A 16,415-nucleotide genomic window follows, 5' to 3' on the forward strand; every position below is an offset into this window, starting at 1 on the left:
ATTTTGGTGGCTGGAGCGCTCCGTAGCGGGCCGGCGAACGGGGTCGGAGGTCGCGGGGCGGGACTAGAGCTGGTTGCCGCCTCAGGGGGACGCCTCCCTTCCCCAGCGCGCACGCTGCGTCCCCGGCACTCTAGCCTTTGAAGCGCGAATAGCAGCTATGGGCCTGAGCGAAGTGCCGGCGGCGGGTGGCCCGGACGACGAGGCGGAGGACGACGCGTTAACCCGCGGCGCCGCCCTGGAGGCCTTCGGCGAGAGCGCCGAGACCGGCGCGCTGCTCGGCCGCCTGCGGGCGGTGCACGGCGACCGCGCGGCGCGAGAGGTGGCGGAGGAGCGGTTCCGCGGTGCGTGGCGGTCTGCGGCCGAGGCGAGCAGCCTCCGAGAGAGGCGGCCGGAGCGCCGGTGCCGAGCTGGGCTTCCCCGGCCGGGCGGCGCGCGGAGGGTGGGAGCGGCCCTGGCCCTAGGGGCGGGTCCCGGCGGTGCTGCGGCCCGTTAGCGCCGCGCTGCTCCGCCCTGCCTCGGTTCCTCCCGGTTTGCGCTCCTGGCGGCAGCTGTGTGGCCCGGAGGGCCCGCGGGAGCGTGGGGACAGACCCCGGGCGGACAGTCTGCCCCGCGGAGCCCGGCCCAGCCCGCGTCTCCCCCCACGAGGCGGGACGGGCTGCTTTGAACCCAGCTGTGCGCTTGTCTGGTGGGTCATTTCCAGCGAGTCCTTGGGATCTCGCAGTTCTATGGGCAACAGTGCTCAGAGTTCGGTTCCCTTGTCGGTGTGGGCCGTTCGAGCTGAAGAAGTTTCGTAGGTTGTTTTCCGTCCTGAAGGCATCTGATTTAAGACAAGAGGTGGGCTTCCACATGAGATGCCCCTAGATTTGCGCCCTGGCCCTGCCTGGACTTGAGGGATTTCTTGGGCTGCGAGCTGGGGTGAAAGTAAGAGCCGCAGGGGCTCTCTCGGGAGCCCTGGGCGCTGAGCCCATTGCTGAGTCGAGAGAGAGGGGGATGTATCGGGAGGACCTACTGGGTCGGGTTTTTAGGAGGTGAAATAGTGAGGGAGCTTCATTACTGTTTGGGGCAGGTGCAGTGAAAAACCGCATGGCACGTGCATTGCATGAGGAGGAAATGGCCAATGCTTTAAAAAGGCTTTCTTGCCCGAAGGCCACAAGGTGCCTGATTATTTTGAGTGCTGTAGGTCATCAATGCTTGATTCTGAGCTGCTGTTCTGGCTGCTGTATAAGGCCCCCAGGCTTTCGTCCTGCGGGGAAAATGTCTTACTGCCAATTGGCCTGGCCCCATGAGCTGAGTGAAAGTGGATGTCCCCATCCCTGCTCACTGGCCTCCAGGAACTGAGTAAAGGGCATGTCATGGCTACCTTGGGCTCCTTGGGTTTCCTCCGTCCTGTCTGAATCCAGTGTGAACCTCCTCTGTCTCGACCTCTGGCACTACAGTTGACATTGGCAGTATCCATCACAGAGTGGTATGGAACTTTATGCACCCCTGGAGGGGAGGATAAACGGGTTGGCTGCCCTTCAGTATGTGGTACTCTATGGCTTGCCTATTGTCTGCTTGGGTGCCCCATCAGGAGTGGCCTGATGTGGATGGGACACCACCACTGGTCAAGGGGGCTCTCTACACGGTGGGAGAGGCCTTTAAAGAAAAAAATGCCCAGTGGCGCCTGTAGCTCAGTTAGCAGGGCACCAGCCCCATATACCCAAGGGTGGCGAGTTCGAACCCGACCCCAGCCAAACTGCAACAAAAAAATAGCCAGGCGTTGTGGTGGGCGCCTGTAGTCCCAGCTACTCGGAGGCTGAGGCAAGAGAATTGCCTAAGCCCAGGAGTTGGAGGTTGCTGTGAGCAGTGTGATGCCACGGCTCACTACTGAGGGCGACAAAGTGAGACTCTGTCTCAAAAGAAAAAAAAAAATGGTGGGTCCAGACTTGAGCCCAGGTAGGAGACTCTGGAGCCTCTATTGTCCATTACTGCCCCTCTAGAAAAAGGCCCATGTCAGATTGTTCTGAGAGTCCTGTTAGTAAGTGTCCCCTCATAAACTCTTGAGAGAAGAAAAGCTCCATTGTAAAGGTAAAGGGACAAGGTACTCCATTGTACTTTAATTTAAAAAATGCCTCCATAGGTGGACGTTTTGTTTCTAGTTCTGTTGTGTGCATGTTCATGTGGCCATCTCCGTGTTGGTCATCGTATGTTCTTCCTTTACTCCTCTACCGAGAGAGACTGCCAGGTCAGAGGGAGTGCCGTTTCTAAAGTCCTGGTGTTCTATATATGATTGCCCCAGAAAAAATACCTAAGTGTGTCATTTGGAAAAACAAAATTAGTTGAGAATTGGAAGTCTCTTAAGGCAGGGTCCCCTAAAAATGTCTAGGCGTTTGTGATAAATTATCGAAATCATAACTGGTGGAGGTGACGTGGAGAATGAGTGAGGTGAGGAAGAAGCCCTGCTAGGGAGGAAGGGCACACTGGAGGCACGGGAAGAGAGTCTGTAGAAGGTGTACAGAGCAAGCAGAGAGATCACGGCCAGAGCCTTGGGAGGCTGGAGGGAGGTGGGGTGCCCACCTTTAGGTGTACATCTATCTATTGGTGAGAGGAGGTATGCTCTTGGGAGCTGACCCGTGGAAGTTTGCAAGGGAAGACAGGCTTTCTGAGGCTCCCTGAGAGTTAATTTTCATATTTTTCTCCTCAGTGATAATGGACAAGTACCAGGAGCAGCCACACCTGTTGGACCCACACCTTGGTAAGAAGAGCAGCTGACGATTGTGGTGGTTCAACGACAGATGACCTGAACCCCTGGTGTATGGTGTTAGCATGCGTGCTGCCAGCAGAGTGTGTCAGGATGAGGTGCCAGGAAGTGCCTAAGTCTTATTTGCTTGCAGGGCTTGGTGGGTTGGTTTGAGTGGATCTGTGATGCTGGCTTGAGTTGAGAGGTCACTGTGGGCTGTGAGCAGATGTGTGTGAGCTGCTTTCTTCTGTTCTGTTATTTGAAGGACTCAACTTGCTCCTTATTTAGTGTTAGCCTGTTTATATCGGGGCATGTGCTGTCTTTCTGGTAATAGTCATCCGGGGCCGAGTGCTTTACACAGGTCACCATTCACCACCCCCTACGGCAGCTGAAGAGTGTGTCAGGTTGTCCCCATTTTACAGATAGACATACTGAGGTTTTCTTACTTCAGTGTAAAGGCATTGAGTATTTGCTTTCTCATTGTTTTATTTTTGACCTATTTCGTACTGACTAAAATTTTTTTCTTTGTACCTACTAAAGTAACTCAGGAAGGAGGAATGCGACAGTATTAACTAAGTTGAGAGGCAGCTTAGGTGGGAGGGTGGTCCATGAACCTTGGTGCCTGACCATCTGGGTTCACACTGTGACTCTACTGCTCAGTCATTGAGCCACTGTGCACCTGAGTTTCCTGTCTGCCCTGGGTGTTGAGACCTGTGTGTGAGCTGCTGAGTTAGGTCACTGTTGCACATGTGTACCTCATAAGTGGACCAGTACTGTGCATGCTGTCTTGTTTTTCTATTTTTTATTTTATTTCAATTTTTTGCAGTTTTTGGCCAGGGCTGGGTTTGAACCCGCCACCTCCGGCATATGGGGCCAGCGCCCTACTCCTTTAAGCCACAGGCACTGCCCGCTGTCTTGTTTTTCAAGTAACAGATTTTGTGGAAGGTGAGCTTTTTTTAATTGCGTTTTTTTTTTGGCCGGGGCTGAGTTTGAACCTGCCACCTCCGGCATGTGGTTCTGGCGCCCTACTCCTTGAGCCACAGGCGCCGCCCGCTTTTTTTAATTGTTAAAACAATTTTTGTAGAGAGGTCTTGCTGTGTTACCTGGCCTTGTCTCAAACTCCTGGCCTCCAAGTAATCCGTCCATAGGTCAGGAATTGCAGCCTGACCCTTCTTTCTCTATTTTTATATCTTTGCCAAGATTGGATTTCAATTTTTGGAATGTTTACCAACATAAACATAAAAGTGTCTGTTAAAGAGGAAAGGCATGATTTTTTTTTCTTTCTTTTTTTTTTTTTGTAGAGACAGAGTTTCACTTTATGGCCCTCGGTAGAGTGCCATGGCATCACACAGCTCACAGCAACCTCCAACTCCTGGGCTTAAGCGATTCTCTTACCTCAGCCTCCCGAGTAGCTGGGACTACAGGCGCCCACCACGACACCTGGCTATTTTTTTGTTGCAGTTTGGCTGGGGCCGGCACCTTACCGACTGAGCCACAGGTGCCACCCTTTTTTTTGTTTTTTTTTTTTTTTTTGCATTTTGATGTTTCTTGCTGAGGGTGAAATATTGTTTACATTTATTGTTAAATTTGTACAGTGTTTCTTTGTGAATTACACATTTATGTATACTATTTTTGCTTCGTTCTGAATGATTTTTTAAAAAAACTTAACTAACTTTGTCACCGTAACCTCACAGTGCTCATGGAAGATCGGCTATTTCCACATCAGGAAACTGGAGCACAGCTCTGGGAGGTTAAAAAACTTGTCCCAGGTCACATAGCTAGTACGTATTGATTGATGGATTGATTGAGAGACATGTTGCACAGGGTAGAATCCAACATCATCATCTAGCTCACAGCAACTTCAAATAAACTCCTGGGCTCAAGTGATCCTCCTGCCTCAACCTCTTGAGTAGCTGGGACTACAGGTACATGTTAGTACACCTAGCTAGTTTCACTATTTTTACTAGAGACAGGTCTCTCTCTTGCTTAGGCTGGTCTCTGACTCGTGAGCACAAGCTATCTTCCCTCTGTGGCCTCCAGAGTGCTAGGATCACAGGCATGAGCCACCTTGTCCAGCCCCCAGCCAAAGTTTAAATCCAGTGTCTGTTGTGGACTCTTATGCTTCATGTCTGTGTCTTCCTGAAGGCAGTGAGAAAGTCAAGTTCTCAAGGGCTGTGTGAAACAAGTGGTTTCAGCTGCACATGGTGGTGGCATCAGTGGTCTCAGCTACATAGGAGGCTGAAGCAGGAGGATTGCTTGAGTCCAGGAGTTAGAGGCTGTAGTGAGCTGTGATCACATCACTGCACTGCAGCTTGGGCAACAGTGGGACCCTGTCTCAAAAAAAAAAAAAAAAAAGTTATTTATTTTTTGAGACAGAGTCTTACTTTGTCACTCTTGGTGGAATGCCACGGCATTATAACTCAGAGCAACCTGAAACTCTTGGGCTCAAGCCATCTTCTTGCCTCAGTTTTTTTTTTTTTTTTTCTTCCCATTTTTAGAGTCAGAGTCTCAACTCTTGCTGAGGCTGATCTCAAACTCTTGAGCTAAAGTGATCTACCCACCAGTGCAAGGATTATAGGTGTGAGCCACCTTGGCCAGGCCTGATTTTTAAATTCTGGATTCTAGATTTTACTGCTTCATTGAGATCAACTTTGTCTTCCCTTCTAGGAAAACTTACAGGCTTGGTGATGGGGAGTAAGGATAGAGGCCCTTGGGAGACAGCCAGTTGCAGGGAAAAGGACTCTGACATCTGGCAGAAGGGCTGGCCGTGCTGGAGGGGAGGCGGGGCAGGAGGCTCCCAGGCCTTGTCTCAGAATAGGTCTTGGGCTCATGGTGGTTCCACACGTGAGATCTGGTCCCCAGGAAGTGGGTGTGGTTACTGCTCAAGAGGTAGAAGGGGTGGTTTCATCTCCTTAAGTAACAGCCTTGGCCCTGTAGTTAGACTAGAGGTTCTCAACCTTCCTAATGCTTCAGCCCTTTGATACAGCCCTTTGATACACTGCTGATTTAGACCCTTCTTGCCAGAACTACCCTGTTTCCCAGAAAATAAGACAGTGTCTTATTTAAGTGTGCTCCCAAAGATGCACTAGGTCTTATTTTCAGGGGACGTCTTAACTTTCCTGTAAGTAGGTCTTATTTTCGGATGATGTCTTATTTTCGGGGAAACGGTATTTCCATACACTTGCTGTGAGCTGTTTAGAGTGCTTCAGTTGATTGTTAAGGTTCATTGTTTTCTGGAAAATAGGAAATAGCAGTCATGAATACTGGTCCTTTGTCCTGTGATGCATATATTTCATGCCTTTTGCCTTTTATGTGGAGTGATTTTATCTACTGAAGTTTTAAAAATATTTAGCCTGTTGGTCTCCAGCCTTTAGAAAGTATATTTTTCCTGTTTAGTCATGTAAACTTCCTTTATTGAATGATTCAGCCGCTTCTCTTCCTGCTTGCAATGCCATTTTAAATCGGTATTAAATACCTAAATATATTAGCCTTGGTCTTTGGATTTTTTTCCTGTCCCATGAATCTGTTTCTACCATGTCTGTTTTATATTGTTGCTTTATAATGTATTTACCTAGCATCTGACCCTCTTATTTTCTTGACTATTTTCTAGCCTTTTTATTAATGCAGGTGAATTTAAGAATTATTTCCCACTCAACAAATCCCTTCGGAATTCTCTCAAATCCACAAATTCATAAAGGGGAGATATCTTTGCAAGATTTAATTTTCCTGTCTAAAAACATGGTATCATTTTTCTAGTACTCAAATCTGTGATGTCTCAGTAAATTTTGGTAATTTAAAAAATTCTTTTGAGACAGGGTCTTGCTCTGTTGCCTAGGCTGGAGTGCAGTGGTCAGTTCACACAGCTCAATGCAGCCTAGAACTCCTGAGCTCAAGTGATCCTCCCACATTAGCCTCCTGAATAGTTGGGACTACAGGTGTGTGCCACCACACTCAGCTGTTTTATTTTTTATTTTTTATTTTTTGGTAGAAATGGAATCTTGCTGGTTGTTGAGGCTGATTTCAAACTTCTGGCCTCAACCAATCCTCCTACTTCAGCTTCTCAACAAAGTGTTGGGATTATGAGCATTAGGCTACTGGGTCTGACACTCTGTTTAGTTTCTTTCAGTTGCTCTCTTTTCTCTTTGTTATAAAAGTTTTTATTGCTATGTCTCCAAGTTCATGGATTTCTTCTTCAGTGTATAATCTACTCTTTTTTCTTTCTTTCTTTTTTTTTTTTTGCAGTTTTTGGCTGGGGCTGGGTTTGAACCTGCCACCTCTGGTACATGGGGCCAGTTCCCTACTCCTTTGAACCACAGGTGCCGCCCTACTTTTTTTTTTTTTTTTTTTTTTTAGAGACAGAGTCTATGTCACCCTTGTGCTGTGGTGTCACAGCTCACAGCACAACAACCTCAAACTCTTGGGCTCAAGCTATTCTCTTGCCTCAGCCTCACAAGTAGCTGGGGCTACATGTGCCCGCCACAGTAGCCTGGCTATTTTTGTTGTTGTTGTAGTAGTTATCATTGTTGTTTGGCAGGCCCCTGGCCGGGCTCGAACCCACCAGCCCCAGTGTATGTGGCTGGCACCCTAACCATTGAGCTACGGGCTCTGAGCCATTGTGTAATCTACTTTTTTTTTTTCTTTATTGTTGGGGATTCATTGAGGGTACAATAAGCCAGGTTACACTGATTGCAATTGTTAGATAAAGTCCCTCTTGCATGTAATCTACTTTTGCTTTTTTTTTTTTTTTTTTGTGGTTTTTGGCCGGGGCTGGGTTTGAACCCGCCACCTCTGGCATATGGGACCAGCGCCCTACTCCTTGAGCCACAGGTGCTGCCCGCATGTAATCTACTTTTAATCTCATTTTTTTTTCATTTCAGATCTTGTTTTTTTTTCTAGCCCTTGAAGTTCTGTTTTTCTTTTAATATCTTCCATTTCCTCCCTTAATATCATTCCTATATTCTTTGACATCCTTGATGTCATTTTCTTTTATTAAATCATAGCTGTGTACATTAATGCGATCATGGGACATCATACACTGGTTTTATAGACCGTTTGACACATTTTCATCATTGATGTCATTTTTACTTTAATTTTACTTATCATATTAATTTTAAAGTTTTTGCCTCTATGCCCGTAGTTCAGTGGTTAGGGTGTCAGTCACATATGCTGGGATTGGTGGGTTTGAACCCGGCCTAGGCCTGCTAAACAACAGTGACAACTGCAACAACAACAAAAAGTAGCCAGGCGTTATGGTGGGCACTTGTAGTCCCAGCTACTGGGGAGGCTGAGGCAAGAGAATCGCTTGAGTCCAAGAGTTTGAGGTTGTTGTGAGCTGTGACGCCACTGCACTCTACCAACGGTGACATAGACTCTGTGTCAAAAAAAAAAGTTTGTATCTACTAATTATATCATCCGTATTATTTCTGGGGCATTTCTGTTGACTTTCTGTTAAGGGTCACAGTAATTTTTCTTTTTTAGCAGTTTTTGGCCAGGGCTGGGTTTGAACCTGCCACCTCTGGCATATGGGGCCGGCACCCTACTCCTTTGAGCCACAGGCATCGCCCGGGTCACAGTAATTTTAGAAGGTTACATGTCTGGTAATTTTTGAGTAGATGTTGGAGATGTTATGGTGTTGAGTGTTTTTGTTTTTTTGTTTTTTTTTTTCTTTAAAGAGTGTTAAAGTTTGCGAGGCAGTTTAAGCTCCTTGTAAGACATGTATATGCTTTAAGTCCTTTAAAAAATTTGTTTTTTTAGAGACAGGGTGGTCTGGCTCTGTTGCCCAGGCTGGAATATGGTGGCTGTTCACAGATGTGATCAATGGCACACTGTAGCCCTGAACTTCTGTTTTAGTTTTTTGCAGTTTTTGGCTGGGGCAGGGTTTGAACCCACCACCTCCAGTATATGGGGCCGGTGCCTCACCCCTTGAGCCACAGGCGCCGCCCAGGCCTGAACTTCTGGGCTGGAGGAATCCTGCCTCAGCCACCTGAGTAGCTGGGACTACAGGTGTCACCACTGAGCCTGGCTATTCCTTTCAGTCCTTTTTAAGCATTGTTAGGGCAGGTTTAGGTTTTTCCGTTAATTTAACCTTTCTGCTAGGAGATGACCTTTCTGGAATATATGCTGGTTGTCCTGAGTGCTTACAATGACTGTACTCTGGCTGATAGAATTTGAGTGATAGTTGATGTGAGCTGTGGGAACTGTTTGCCTCAATGCTTCCTGGTGGTTCCTGTGAACCACTCCTCCCTTTGTGGCCACTCAGTCAGAGACTCGGGCACCTCTCTCCGCACTCTGGAGCATGTTCTCTACTTAGCTCCCTTCTCTTTGATGCTTCTCCCTGCACATCCAGCTGTGTCAGTCTCCCTGAAGTCTAGTCTCTGTCGTGTCAGTTTCGAGGACTGCTGGTCTGCCGGAGTCCCCCTCTCCCTGCTCCAGTCCAGAAACTGCCTCCCAGCAGATAGCATTTCAGTTTCACTTTCAGGGTCACTGTCTGAAAACAGTTGTTTCATATATTTTGTTCAGTTTAATAATTATTGATGGTGGGAAAATTCTGTATTAATTATTCCTTTATAACTGGAAGGGCAAATCCCTTCTTTTATGTTGGTTAGCACCATATCGTTGCTACATCAGTAGTTATAGCAAGTATCTTATGTAAAATATAGTGTTAGATAGTGCTTTGAGATAAAATACTTTTTTTTTTTTTTTTTGTAGAGACAGAGTCTCACTTTACGGCCCTCGGTAGAGTGCCGTGGCCTCACACAGCTCACAGCAACCTCCAACTCCTGGGCTTAAGCAATTCTCTTGCCTCAGCCTCCCGAGTAGCTGGGACTACAGGCGCCCGCCACAACGCCCGGCTATTTTTTGGTTGCAGTTCAGCCGGGGCTGGGTTTGAATCCGCCACCCTCGGCATATGGGGCCGGCGCCCTACGGACTGAGCCACAGGCGCCGCCCGATAAAATACTTTTTTAATAAGACAAGAATATTTCTACCTGCATTTTAAAAGTGGATGATTGTTGTATGAACGCTTAATGCCCTTTCGGAAACTGTTAAGATGAACATATGTTTTTTCTATTGCTTTCATAAGTTTAGTAATGTTGAGCCATTCTTACATTTCTAAGTAAACTTTTATTTTGATAGTTTGATTCAGTTCCATTTTGATGCTTAATCTTACAGAAAATGTTTGATATGTGTTTTCCCTAGAATGGATGATGAACTTGTTGTTGGACATAGTGCAAGATAAGACATCTCCAGCTTCCCTCGTACATCTGGCTTTTAAATTTCTTTACATCATCACCAAGGTAAAGCTAACATAGCTTTGGCAGGCACCTCTCTGATAGGTTTGGTCCCTAAGCTCCCCAGTGTTCTCTCTCAGGTAGGGTGGCTCTTAGGCCCAGCTTGTGGGTCTCTTTCTCTTTCACCACATGTTGAGAATCAGACCTTATTGATCCCTGGGGTCTTCTGGCTGATGCAGTGTCAGAGGTGCTGAGTGTCTTGTACCTAGTTAGGAAAGGCAGCAGGGTAGGAGAGAAGACTAGCTCAGAAAGGGTTCTGGTAAAGAAAAAGCAAAAACACTTGATGGAGATAGAAGTGCTTCTCAAGCTTCAGTGTGCAGATGAGTTTTTGGGGGAGTCTCGTTATACTACAGATTTTGAGTAAGTAGGTGAATGGTGGAGCTTTTCTCATAAGTTTGTGGGTGATATCTGTGTGCTGGCCCACAGACTTATGGTTGCAATTTTTTTTTTTTTTTTTTTTTGAGACAGAGCCTCAAGCTGTCACCCTGGGTAGAGTGCTGTGGCATCACAGCTCATAGCAACGTCCAACTCCTGGGCTCAAGTGATTCTCCTGCCTCTGCCTCCCAAGTAGCAGGGATTATAGGCGCCTGCCACAATGCCTGGCTATTTGTTTGTTTTTTTATTTGGTTGCAGCCGTCATTGTTGTTTGGCAGGCCTGGATGGATTCGAACCCGCCAGCTCAGGTATATGTGGCTGGCGCCTTAGCCGCTTGAGCCACAGGCGCTGAGCCAATTTTTTTTTTTTTTTTTGAGACAGTCTCACTCTGTAACCTGAGCTGGAGTGCCGTAGTGTCAGCCTAGTCCACGGCAGCCTCAAACTCTTGACCTCAAGCAATCCTCTGGCCTCAGCCTCTGAAGTAGCTGGGATTACAGTCACCTGCCACAAGGCCCAGCTAATTTTTTCTTCTGTTTTTAGTAGAGATGGAGTCTTGTTCTTGCTCAGGCTGACTTAAACTCCTGGCCTCAAGTGGTCCTCCTGACTTGGCTTCCAGGTGTGAGCCCCTGCACCCAGCCCTTGTTTGCAATTTTGACCATGGGAGTGGCTCGAGGTGGGGCTGGTGGTTTTTAGGGGTTAAGAATTGTGGCACTTTTGATGTGTGGGGGCAGCTGCCTAGCATCCATGCTCCTCTGCAGCTTGGTTGTTCGAGTGTAGCATTCCTCCTGAGGGGTGATAACTGCATTTTAGGTAAATATTAGTATATTTGGGAATCTTTGGGGTTCTCTAGTGCTCATTCTTCATAAATGTCAGAGGACAATCAAAGTGGAATCAAGTAATTTTAGTTTGTGATGTGTCTGCATTTTTGAGCCATGTATAGGATTTGTTAGATTAGGATAGAACATATTTAATGAATGAATGATTAAAGAAACAAGGATAGCTTTCTTGTTGCTTTAGTGTTCTAATTTGTATCACTGTAGTATAACATAATTTGATCATTGGGTGGCATAGGTGGGATTTTTTTTTTTTAAAGGCTGGTCAAGTGAAGCAGTGGGAGTGGAGAAGGAACAAAGGGATCTGTATCAATTAGTTGTAAACACCACTGCACTAAGACCAGGCTGTTTTGTTTTGAAGAGACAGGGTCTCCCTCTGTTGTCCAGGCTAGAGTACAGTGGTGTAATCCCAGCTCACTGCAGCTTCAAACTCTGGGCTCAGGCGATCCCTCCTTAGCCTCCTGAGCAGCTGGGACTACAGGTGCCACCAACATGCCTGGCTAATTTCTAATTTCTTTTCTGTAGAGATGAGATTTCAAACTCCAGGTTTCAAGTGATTCTCTCTTCTTGGCATCTCAAAGTGGTAGGAGTATAGGCATGAGCCACCACGGTTGGCCAAAGGTGGTGATTTTTAATGAGAGGAAAAAGATAATTCTGCTACTCTCTGCATTTTCTAATTTGGGAGTAATTCAGTGTCTCTTAATTTGGTAGGTTCGAGGATATAAAATAGTTCTTCGTTTACTCCCTCATGAAGTGGCTGATGTGGAGCCTGTTTTAGATCTGTTCACAGGTCAGAACCCTAAGGACCACGAGGTGAGTGCTGCTCCCTCTCTGCACACCTGCTCTCTGCTGTGCACCTGTGCTGGCACCTGGCATCCTCCTGGGCCCTCCGTTTTACCTCATGTTGTGTCACTTCTTTTATTTTTGCTTTCTTCTTTATACATGGTGCTTCCAGTTATTTCCTTTAAAATAAGCCCTTTATGAAGAACTGTGCCTAGGTACAGATTTGATGATGAGTTTGTCACTGTCCATGTATGTTTTTACTGGAGATATAGCTGTTGGGGGTTCCCAAGACCAGGTTTGATGGTTCTCTAGGAAGACTCATAGGACTCGACCTATGTTTCTCTTCTTGGCTATGATTTGTTATAGCAAAAGAATGCAAAGCAAAATTAAAAGGAAAAAGTATATGGGACGGAGTCCGGGGCAGCAGGCTTAAGCTCCCCGTCTCCTCTGGGGGATCCTATGTGTGCTGCATCCTCAAGGTAAGCGCATGTGGGATCCAGTTTCCAGGCTTTTACTGGGGTCTGGTCCTGTGGACACCTCTGCCTAGCATGGGACAGAATTCCAGATTCCAGAGGGAGAGCAGGTGCCCAGCGTGAACCTGGGCCAGTACAAACCATCTGAGGCCGTGGGCACCTCCTTAGTTAGGGCTCAGTGGGAATCTGGACTAAACCCATTCCTGAGTGCTGGCCAAGGGCCCACTTTGCCTGTAGCCTTTCCCAGGATGGCAGTGGCCTGCAATCAAGCTCTTGTCTGCACGGTGCATGTTCAGAGGCAAGGTTTGTTACCAGCGTCGCGGAGTCCTCTGGATATGGACATGTCTGGTCAGCGCTGTGGACTGGTGGGGGCATCTCCCTGCTTCCGGTCCTGGTGACCTTTTTGGGTACCTCTGGTGCCCCCACTGGCAGGATTGCATTTCCAAACTGCAGTGTTGTGTTATTGGTTACTGAAAATAAAGGCACTTCTCTTTTTTTTACCATAAGTTGAGCATTTTTTTTTTAAGTCTTTTGTTTTCTGTATGTGTGTGTGTGTGTATATATATATATATATATATTTTTTTTTTTTTTTTTTTTTTTTGAGACAGAGTCTCAAGTTGTCACCCAGGGTAGAGTGCTGTGAGGTCACAGCTCACAGCAACCTCAAACTCTTGGGCTTAAGCGATTCTCTCGCCTCAGCCTCCCAAGTAGCAGGGACCACAGGTGCCTGTCACAACACCGGCTATTTTTTTTGTTGTAGTTGTTGTTTTAGTAGGCCTGGCCTGGCTTCGAACTCACCAGCCTCTGTGTATGTGGCCGGCGCCCTACCCACTGAGCTACAGGTGCCACCCGATTTTTTTTTTTTTTTTTTTTGTGGTTTTTGGCCAGGGCTGGGTTTGAACCTGCCATCTCCGGCATATGGGATCGGCGCCCTACTCCTTGAGCCACAGGTGCCGCCCAATTGTTTTTTTTTTTTTTTTTTAATCTGTTTTCACTTCCTGAAAGGCAGATTTGCATGTTGAAATGTGCCAGTGAGGAGAAGCCATGATACTATGCATTGTGATTTTTGTTTGTTCACTTTGATGTTTCTTTTGTCTGCTGAATCAGCTAAGTGAGGACAGTGGGACAATGACCCTGGGGGTATGGGAGGAGCTGACAGGTGGCCTGCATCCCTGACTCTGAGCTGATGGCCTTTGAAGGTCCTTCAGGGCATTGGGTGGGCGGGGAGGGTGGCCGACTATAAGAAGGGCGTGGGGTGACCTGTGCAGGAATCTTTATTACTGTGTCTTGACTTCTTAGACTTGGGAGACCCGCTACATGCTCTTACTGTGGCTGTCTGTGACCTGCCTGATCCCTTTTGATTTTTCACGTCTTGACGGGAACCTCCTCACCCAACCTGGGCAAACGCGGACGTCCATCATGGACCGTATTCTCCACATTGCACAGGTAAATATGACTCGCAGGCAGTGAGGCTCATCTGGCTTCCTCATGCTCAGCAGTCAGTTAGGGAAGCTTTCAGTAGCTCTGTTTCTTCAACTGCTGTTTTGCAGTGGGATAAAATTCCACTTCATAACTTATTTTGAAATCCTAATAGTTAGGGATCAGGTTGAATTACTTTAACAAATTTCATTTCTTTGTTGATGATACAAATATTCTTTTTTTTTTTTTTTTAAAAACCATTTATTGGGGCGGCGCCTGTGGCTCAGTCCGTAGGGCGCCGGCCCCATATGCCGAGGGTGGCGGGTTCAAACCCGGCCCCTGCTGAACTGCAACCAAAAAATAGCTGGGCGTTGTGGCGGGCGCCTGTAGTCCCAGCTACTCGAGAGGCTGAGGCAAGAGAATTGCTTAAGCCCAGGAGTTGGAGGTTGCTGTGAACTGTGTGATGCCATGGGACTCTACCCAGGGCCATAAAGTGAGACTCTGTCTCTACAAAAAAAGAAAACCATTTATTGAAAAGACCATCTTTTCTTTTTTTTTTTTTTTTGTAGAGACAAGAGTCTCACTTTATGGCCCTCGGTAGAGTGCCGTGGCCTCACACAGCTCACAGCAACCTCCAAATCCTGGGCTTAAGCGATTCTCTTGCCTCAGCTTCCCGAGTAGCTGGGACTACAGGTGCCCACCACAACGCCCGGCTATTTTTTGGTTGCAGTTCAGCAGGGGCCGGGTTTGAACCCGCCACCCTCGGTATATGGGGCTGGCGCCTTAACAACTGACCCACAGGTGCCGCCCTGATGATACAAATATTCTATTGAGCATAATGGTGGAGAGAGGTTTCAGGGTCAATAGGAAGAGAAAAGTACTTATTTTACATTTAGTTCATAGTAAAACATATAATGATTATTGAAGAAAAATTCAGAAATACAGATCGCAAAAATATTACACTAAAATATGTCAAATTCTAGTGCCAAAAGATAACAGTTTTATATTTTCTTCAAACTTTTCCTGCTGCAAATATTATGCATATACCATAACTTATTGTATTAGTTACTTATTGCTACATAAAATTGCCCTAAACTTGAGTGTTTAACACGACACACTTGCATCCTCACCTGGTTTCTTTTTTTTTTTTTTTTTTTTGTAGAGACAGAGTCTCACTTTATGGCCCTCAGTAGAGTGCCGTGGCCTCACACAGCTCACAGCAACCTCCAGCTCCTGGGCTTAAGCGATTCTCTTGCCTCAGCCTCCCGAGCAGCTGGGACTACAGGCGCCCGCCACAACGCCCGGCTATTTTTTTGTTGCAGTTCGGCCGGGGCCGGGCTTGAACCCACCACCCTCGGCACATGGGGCCGGCGCCCCACCGACTGAGCCACAGGCGCCGCCCTCTCACCTGGTTTCTATGGTCAGGACTCTGGCTGGCCTGGTGCTCTGCTTCAAGTCTGGACTTAGGCAGGGTCTGCCCAGGTTGTCTGGCTGCTGGCCTGAGGGCCTGTTCTATTGTCTTAGTTCTTTGGCACATGGGCCCCTCCAACCTGTCAGTTTATTCTGTCAAAGTCAACAAGGGAGAGGGTTCTGCTAGTGAAACAGAAGTCACCGTGACCTATGGCTGGTGATGGAAGTGACACAAGAACCCCTTGCCAGCTTCTGCTGATAGAAGTGAATCACTGCACACCCACATGAGGGGAGGCTTGACATGGGGTGCAGACACCAGGAGGAGAGACATAGCCATCTCGCGGTCTGCCTGTTGCACCTACAGGAGTGATCAGCATTCCTCGAGAGCCTGCTGTGTACTAGGCCCTGTTCTGAACACTTTTCATAGGTTATTCTTTTTTTTTTTTTTTTTTGCAGTTTTTGGCAGGGGCTGGGCTTGAACCCGCCACCTCTGGAATATGGGGCCGGCGCCCCACTCCTTTAAGCCACAGGCGCCGCCCTCAATAGGTTATTCTTTAATCGATCATTTATAGATTTCATCTGTAAATTGATTTGTAGATCATTGATTAATGTGATTAACCATATGAATCTGTGATTAGTAGATATTTAATTCTGTTTTATGGGGTAGTTAGCAGTTTTTACCCCCATTTAACTGAGGTGGCAAAGGCATAGAAAAAAGTAATGTGCTTTGCTCATAAATGGTGGGTCCAGGGCGGTGCCTGTGGCTCAGTGAGTAGGGCACCAGCCCCATATACCCAGGGTGGCGAGTTCAAACACGGCTCTGGCCAAACTGCAACAAAAAAAATAGCTGGGCGTTGTGGAGGGTGCCTGTAGTTCCAGCTACTCAGGAGGCTGAGGCAAGAGCATCACCTAAGCCCAAGAGCTGGAGGTTCCTGTGAGCTGTGATGCCACAGCTCACTACTGAGGGTGACAAAGTGAGACTCTTGTCTCAAAAGAAAAAAAAAAATGGTGGGTCCAGACTTGAGCCCAGGCAGGAGACTCTGGAGCCTCTATTGTCCATTACTGCCCCTCTAGAAAAAGGCCCATGGCAGATTGTTCTGAGAGTCCTGTTAGT

General features: G+C 47.2%; 1 protein-coding gene across 1 annotated transcript in view; it reads left to right on the forward strand.

Moving 5' to 3' along the window:
- Nucleotides 1-16: 16 nt before the first annotated feature.
- Nucleotides 17-16,415, forward strand: part of TBCD (tubulin folding cofactor D) — a 149,673-nt gene continuing 133,274 nt past the window's right edge. The window contains exons 1-5 of the mRNA XM_053569262.1: nt 17-341; nt 2,684-2,734; nt 9,917-10,014; nt 11,928-12,029; nt 13,772-13,918. Of these exons, the coding sequence (XP_053425237.1) occupies nt 158-341; nt 2,684-2,734; nt 9,917-10,014; nt 11,928-12,029; nt 13,772-13,918 (582 nt within the window). The 5' untranslated portion in view covers nt 17-157. The remainder of the gene's footprint in view (nt 342-2,683; nt 2,735-9,916; nt 10,015-11,927; nt 12,030-13,771; nt 13,919-16,415) is intronic.

Source organism: Nycticebus coucang, chromosome 18 (assembly GCF_027406575.1).
Source record: "Nycticebus coucang isolate mNycCou1 chromosome 18, mNycCou1.pri, whole genome shotgun sequence".
NCBI lineage: Eukaryota > Metazoa > Chordata > Mammalia > Primates > Lorisidae > Nycticebus > Nycticebus coucang.